General features: G+C 43.9%; 1 protein-coding gene across 1 annotated transcript; it reads left to right on the top strand.

The window, feature by feature from the left end:
* Positions 1-619: 619 nt before the first annotated feature.
* On the top strand, positions 620-5,881 carry SLITRK1 (SLIT and NTRK like family member 1). Its single transcript, XM_005907284.3, has 2 exons — positions 620-1,078; positions 1,522-5,881. Exon 2 carries the CDS (start codon positions 1,575-1,577, stop codon positions 3,663-3,665), a length of 2,091 nt encoding a protein of 696 aa, XP_005907346.1. The 5' UTR covers positions 620-1,078; positions 1,522-1,574; the 3' UTR covers positions 3,666-5,881.
* The last annotated feature ends 1,852 nt before the right edge of the window (positions 5,882-7,733 follow it).

The following is a 7,733-nucleotide window of genomic DNA, read 5'->3' as shown; positions in this document are numbered from 1 at the left end:
TTCAGGAAATACCAGAAAAACCTCTCAAAGACCAAATTGACTAAAATTCTATAACAAGTTTTAAAAAGTATGTGCCTGAATTAAGTATCTCACAGCAAAAAGAAAAGCATACCCAATTTTATAATGTAAAATATATATGATATGAATGTATGTTTCAAATAGCCACTTTCAATATGCTAAAATAAAAAAAAGGGGGGGTCTCAAAGACATCAAATAGCATAAAACATTGTACTGCAGAGACGGAAGAAATGCATTTAAAGCACCGATGAAAATGGCGTGCGGTATAATTACCTCAAATTGCTGTTCGCTTGACACCCTGACACTAATTTTATTCAAGCCATCGGGAAATAAATGTTTTAAAAGCACTCTTTCCAAACGCCGGAGCTAGTGGGGGCTGTGAGTTCATTAAGGAAAGGAAAGGGTAAAGTTTTCAGCACGCAAAAAGAATTAAATAATCCTTTTAAAATCAGCATCTATGTGAATCGCCAGTCTTTAATGCCCACATTTTTAACGCTTGCCCTGTACGTGGATTGATTTTTTTTTCCTTCAGCATTCCCTCAGCAGATGGATTTTTGCTACTGCAGATCAGCAGAGGGTGTCAGATCTTTGAGTGCACCAGGCTGGAACGAGCAGAGCTTCTTAGCAACTCTCTTCTCCCCCCTCCCCATTCTCGCGTTCTCTCCCTCCCTCAGACAGCTCCCCCCCAACCACCCGCCCTCCGCCCCCTCCACGTAATTCCGAAAGAGCAGAAGAAAGAGAAGGAGAACAAGAAAAGAAGAGCTAGTAACCAAGAGAGAGCCGGAGTCCAGGGGGAAAAAAAAAAAAAAAAAGGCTGAAGAGGACCGAAGGGGAGGAAAGGGAAAGGATGGACAGCCACAAAACGCAGCGATTGCGGAAATTTTCCAGCGCCATTGGTTCGGCAGCGTGAGTCCTTCGGTCCGGCGTGATTTCAGCACCGGGGGGACTGGACAGCACCTCGGGGGTACTCCTGGGCAACCCGCAGCCACGGCAGGAACTCCATCAAGCAGCCTCAACAACAGAAGCCACTGAAAACCCTGCTTTGTATCAGAGAGGCAAGGTCAGTCCGACGCACAGCCATGCACAGGCAGTGCGCCTGTACTACGCTGCAAACCCTCTGCTTGTTTCTCTAACATGCACTTGCTTCTAATTACCAGCATTGTTCCCTTTCTGATTAGTGAGGAACTAGGCGAGATTCTGTAAGGGTATATTTTTAATTTATATGTACATATTTAACTTCTTTTTCGTTATCTTTAAAGGGTTGAGAGGGAGTGAGTGGGGTTATTGGTTCTACTTTTTTTTTTTTTTTCTTTTTGCTTGCCTTGCACTACTGTGCCTGGATAGTTTGTAGATATAATTATTGACTGGCGCCTGGGTTGTTGCAGTGCGGGGGGGTTAGGGAGGAAAGAATCCACCCCCACCCCCCCAAACCCTTTTCTTCTCCTTCTCTGGGTTCGGACATTGGAGCACTAAATGAACTTGAATTGTGTCTGTGGCGAGCAGGATGGTCGCTGTTACTTTGTGATGAGATCGGGGATGAATTGCTCGCTTTAAAAATGCTGCTTTGGATTCTGTTGCTGGAGACGTCTCTTTGTTTTGCCGCTGGAAACGTTACAGGGGACGTTTGCAAAGAGAAGATCTGCTCCTGCAATGAGATAGAAGGGGACCTACACGTAGACTGTGAAAAAAAGGGCTTCACAAGTCTGCAGCGTTTCACCGCCCCGACTTCCCAGTTTTACCATCTATTTCTGCATGGCAATTCCCTCACTCGACTTTTCCCTAATGAGTTCGCTAACTTTTATAATGCGGTTAGTTTGCACATGGAAAACAATGGCTTGCATGAAATCGTTCCTGGGGCTTTTCTGGGACTGCAGCTGGTGAAAAGGCTGCACATCAACAACAACAAGATCAAGTCTTTTCGAAAGCAGACTTTTCTGGGGCTGGACGATCTGGAATACCTCCAGGCTGATTTTAATTTATTACGGGATATAGACCCGGGGGCCTTCCAGGACTTGAACAAGCTGGAGGTACTCATTTTAAATGACAATCTCATCAGCACCCTACCTGCCAACGTGTTCCAGTATGTGCCCATCACCCACCTGGACCTCCGGGGAAACAGGCTGAAAACACTGCCCTATGAAGAGGTCTTGGAGCAAATCCCTGGCATTGCTGAGATCCTGCTAGAGGATAACCCATGGGACTGCACCTGTGATCTGCTCTCCCTGAAAGAATGGCTGGAAAACATTCCCAAAAATGCCCTGATCGGCCGAGTGGTCTGTGAAGCCCCCACCAGACTGCAGGGCAAAGACCTCAATGAAACCACTGAACAGGACTTGTGTCCTTTGAAACACAGAGTGGATTCTAGTCTCCCGGCTCCCCCTGCCCAAGAAGAGACCTTTCCCCCTGGCCCCCTGCCAACTCCCTTCAAGACAAATGGGCAAGAAGATCATGCTACCCCAGGGTCGGCTCCAAACGGAGGTACAAAGATCCCAGGCAACTGGCAGATCAAAATCAGACCCACGGCAGCGATAGGGACTGGCAGCGCCAGAAACAAACCCCCAGCCAACGGCTTGCCCTGCCCTGGGGGCTGCAGCTGCGACCACATCCCGGGGTCGGGTTTAAAGATGAACTGCAACAACCGGAACGTGAGCAGCTTGGCTGATTTGAAGCCCAAGCTCTCCAACGTGCAGGAGCTCTTCCTGCGAGATAACAAGATCCACAGCATCCGAAAATCGCACTTTGTGGATTACAAGAACCTCATTCTGTTGGATCTGGGCAACAACAACATCGCCACCGTAGAGAACAACACTTTTAAGAACCTTTTAGACCTCAGGTGGCTGTATATGGACAGCAACTACCTGGACACGCTGTCCCGGGAGAAATTCGCTGGGCTGCAAAACCTCGAGTACCTGAATGTGGAGTACAACGCGATCCAGCTCATCCTTCCCGGCACCTTCAACGCCATGCCCAAACTAAGGATTCTCATTCTCAACAACAACTTGCTGAGGTCCCTACCCGTGGACGTGTTTGCTGGGGTCTCGCTGTCTAAACTCAGCCTGCACAACAATTACTTCATGTACCTTCCAGTGGCCGGGGTGCTGGACCAGTTAACCTCCATCATCCAGATAGACCTGCACGGAAACCCCTGGGAGTGCTCCTGTACCATTGTGCCTTTCAAGCAATGGGCAGAACGCCTGGGTTCCGAAGTGCTGATGAGCGACCTCAAGTGTGAGACGCCGGTGAACTTCTTTAGGAAGGATTTCATGCTCCTCTCCAATGACGAGATCTGCCCCCAGCTGTACGCGAGAATCTCGCCCACGTTAACTTCGCACAGTAAAAACAGCACTGGGTTGGCGGAGACCGGGACGCACTCCAACTCCTACTTAGACACCAGCAGGGTGTCCATCTCCGTGTTGGTCCCAGGACTGCTGCTGGTGTTTGTCACCTCCGCCTTCACTGTGGTGGGCATGCTCGTGTTTATCCTGAGGAATCGAAAGCGGTCCAAGAGAAGGGACGCCAACTCCTCGGCGTCCGAGATTAATTCCCTACAGACAGTCTGTGACTCTTCCTACTGGCACAATGGGCCTTACAACGCAGATGGGGCCCACAGAGTGTACGACTGTGGCTCCCACTCGCTCTCAGACTAAGACACCCAGCCTGGGTAAAGCAGAGGCGAGAGCAGGAGGGGAAGGATGGAGATGCCCCTCCACGGCCCCACTCTGCCAGCATCCCCGGGGGTGGGGTAGGTCGGAGGAGCCCACACCCAAGTCCAGCGCGCCCCGAGGCTTGATGGACAAAAGTAAATAAATAACTATGGACTCGCTCGACGCAGAGGGTCTGACCCCTTTAGTACCCTTCGGGAAACAAAGAGCAGACTGTGGTGAGCGGCAGAGCGCTGCCAAATCGCTCTTTGCTGCAGCCCCTTTTGACAAAGCCCAGCAGGAGTCCTGCTCAGAGCTGAGACGGTGCCCCTCCCCACGGGGGAGGGGCTGGAGGGGATCGCGGTCCTATACATATATACATATACCTACAGCTATATAGAGAGATAGATTATCTATTTTTCCCCCTGTGGATTAGCCCCGTGAGGAGGTGAGGGCGCGATGGCTCCCTGTTGGCTACGGAGGGATGGGCGGTTGCACGAAGGCATGAATGTATTGTAAATAAGTAACTTTGACTTCTGACAAAAAGTGCTGCATGGCTCGCATGGAATCCACGCGCTCCAGGGACGCTGCCCTCCCAGCGACTGGGGACCCCGTCACGTTCACAGCACCCACCCTCTTACCTGATAAGTCCCATCATATCAAACTTTCTATAAACAAAAATACAGCATAATCAGAAAGTGCCATTTCGCCATTATTTGTGATCGGTAGGCAGTTCAGAGCGTTACGTTTACTGTGAACAACAACAACAACAAATGTAAAGGTTTTATTTAGGATATTTGCATGGCTAGTCATCAGTCCATTTTATGAGTTAAAAATGTATTTTGTTGAACAAAGTTTTTATGGGTTGTTTTGGGTTTTCTTTTATTTTGATGGTGATTTTTCTTTTGGAGGGGGAATATTTTTCTATACATATCCAATAATGCCTTCCATCTGAATGTAAAATAAGTACCCATGATTTCTATTATAGTATCAGTGTAATTATTTAAAAAAAAAAAAGATTTTGAGGCAGTTAAGCATGACCAATTAATGTCACTCTAGTGCTTAGGCTGCGATCTTATGGTAGCAATTCTGTGCTGGTGTAAATCTTACTTATAAAGTAGGAAAAAAGAACCGAGGAAGCACGTGGAACTTACTAATTCTATTCGAGGATTTTATAATGGCATATTTTTTCAGTATTAAAGTGAAAATGTTTTCAACTCTGGGTCCTTACATTTTTCCAGCTTCGTATTTGCAACATGGTAAATTGGATTTGCGGTGGAAGGGATGCGGGAGGGGGATGGTTGGGGGTGGATCCCTTTAAGAGCTACATTAAGGCTCTCTCTTTAATCCTCTCAGCTTTTTGCCCTTTAGTAGCTCCCCTCCCCCTCCATCCCCGCCGGGACTTCTCCAGTTTTCCCCTGTGGTTAAGGTCTTTCCCCGACACGCCCCCTCCCCCTCCCTTTTCCCCCCCATCCTTATGCGGCAGTGAATCCCTTTATTAATACTGGAAATCCTTGGCTGCTGCTGCTGCTGCTGCACACACTGCAGATATGTTAAGGATGTTAGTAGAGATTTGATTTAATTGACTGTCTAGATCGGTCTCATTAAACAGTGGAGGTTTCATTGGTCAGCACTCTTTGATGAAAGACAGCTCTAATGACTGGCATTTGAGATGCTGCTGGCATTTTGAATTCAACATCTGCTGAAAACGGTAAAACTAATTAGTGCCCACCCACCCTGCCCGCCCCAGCAACTGCATATTGAAATTTGTTAAAGCACTCATCTTTATGGAAATCAATCATTATCCTAAAGAAGTGTTTCTCTGCTATCATTCGGATTTCTGGTTGTGGCCCAGTAATTAACAAGAAAAGCATTGAACTGTTTGAATTTTATGAGCCAATGTAACTCTGGCCCCAATCATATTCCTCCGGGATTTCTAAGCAGTCTATTTTATCAGCAGTTAGGGGACAAAACAGCAAATAAAACCACAGTGTTGATGGGGTCTGCATTCCACCACATATCCACCTTTGAGAAGTATGTTAAAAAGACTGCAGACCACAGATTTAAAAAAAAAAAAAAAAAAAAAAACCCACAATTGTAGGATTGTAAATCAGCCAATGAAAGCCCCCAGAGCAGTTGTAAGATTTGCCTTCTAGAACTCATATTCTAAAGAGAATAAATTTCCCAGAACAGTGATGTTCTAGAGTATGTATTATTTATTTTAACGCTTTTTAAATAAAATCTTTATTATAAACCATGACTATTCCTAAGGCCATTCATCATTTTCTCTCTTGATTCTTTTGTTTGTGGAATGCATTTCATAGTAGTGTGATTGTAACCTACTATTCTTTGACAAATATTATGGGTTGTTATTTATTTAATCATTTTTCATGTCAAGACCTTAATTCTTTTATGGAAAGACAACTGGATTCCTGGTAGGCAATCAACAGATTTACTCTTGATGAAAAAGTTGGGAGAGAGAATGAGTTATATATTCAAGGATTCTATGACCTTAAAAAGGAAAAGAAAAGATGGCAGATGTTCTATGTTTTTAGTGGAAAGTGACCCTTGAAAGACACCTAGTGAGGCATGATGGTAATTTTTAAACTGATACATTAGTTTAAGTCAGGAAAATAGAACTTCTAGTAGAAGGTGTGCATTGGGAGCTGAGCTTTCCTTCATACTAATTAAAACAAAATTAAAATATAGAAGGCAAAATTTAAAGTATTTTTTAAATATTAGCTTCAGTGGTTTTTGAGTGGTCATTGTTTACTAGACATGCACTAAGTGGTTTACAGAATTGTTTAATGTACCCCTCACAAGCACAGAATAATAAGATGTTGCTATTTTCATTACACCAATGAGAAAACTGAGGTTTAAGGACAGTAGGCAATAACTCAAATCTCATAAATAGTGGGGCTGTGTTTAAACCCAATTATCTTCATACACCAAAAACTCACTCTGTGTATGGAGTAGTCATATGCATTTACTTGTTAACTTCTTAAAGAATGTTATCCTTTTTATAAATACAGTATAAAAATTAAGGACCCTGGGTGTATCTTCTTAATTCAGTGCGAATTGTTGGCCCTTTATATTTTCAGTATGTCTTGCAACAGAAAGTATTGTCCTACATTTGAAGGAGATAACTTTAGTGTGTTCTCCAAGACTGTGTAAGAAGACTTAACATATAAGAAAAAAGATGAATGTGCTTTATGAATTCATGAATTATATAAATCCAAGTCAAATGTAAGTTATCAATATATTGATACTAAAATATTGCTGCTGCTGCTAAGTCGCCTCAGTCGTGTCTGACTCTGTGCGACCCCATAGATGTCAGCCTACCAGTTTCCCCCTTCCCTGGGATTCTCCAGGCAAGAACACTGGAGTGGGTTGCCATTTCCTTCTCTAGTACATGAAAGTGAAAAGTGAAAGTGAAGTCACTCAGTCGTGTCCGACTCTGTGCAACCCCATAGACGGCGGCTCACCAGGTTCCCCCTTCCATGGGATTTTCCAGGCAAGAGTACTGGAGTGGGGTGCCATTGCCTTCTCCAGGGCCATCAAATATTATAATACATAATAATATGTTAAAAATCTATGTAGAAAACATATTCATGATTTTATAGAAAAGAACTTTTATTATTTATTTAGACCATGTTTTATTTAGTTTGATAAAGTATCTCTGTCACAATCATATAAACTAAAATATAGTAAATTTACTTTTAAGTTTGCAGGATATATAATACCATATAATTTTCATTTAGAAGTACTTAGCTTCTTGTCTTCATTTTAACATAAAATGCTCATATAACTGTAGTTACCATGTGCTTTAGTTAAGATATCTTGTTTCCAGTTAAATCATCCCATAATTCATCAAAGTAAAAGAGATTTTAGTTGGGCCAGATGGAAAAGGAGGAAAGAAGATATCTTGTTCAGTTCCACTGCTTTAAAGAAAGTAGTACCTTCTGTGGCTGCGGGTGTAACTAAGAATATCCTAGAATTTAAGTTGTTGCCATAGAAATTTATTGTTTAACCTTTCTTACATGTTTACCGAGTAGGAAGTTAGAATAGCTGATC

Source organism: Bos mutus, chromosome 12 (assembly GCF_027580195.1).
Source record: "Bos mutus isolate GX-2022 chromosome 12, NWIPB_WYAK_1.1, whole genome shotgun sequence".
Classification (NCBI taxonomy): Eukaryota; Metazoa; Chordata; class Mammalia; order Artiodactyla; family Bovidae; genus Bos; species Bos mutus.
This window is presented reverse-complemented; position numbering and strand designations above follow the sequence as displayed.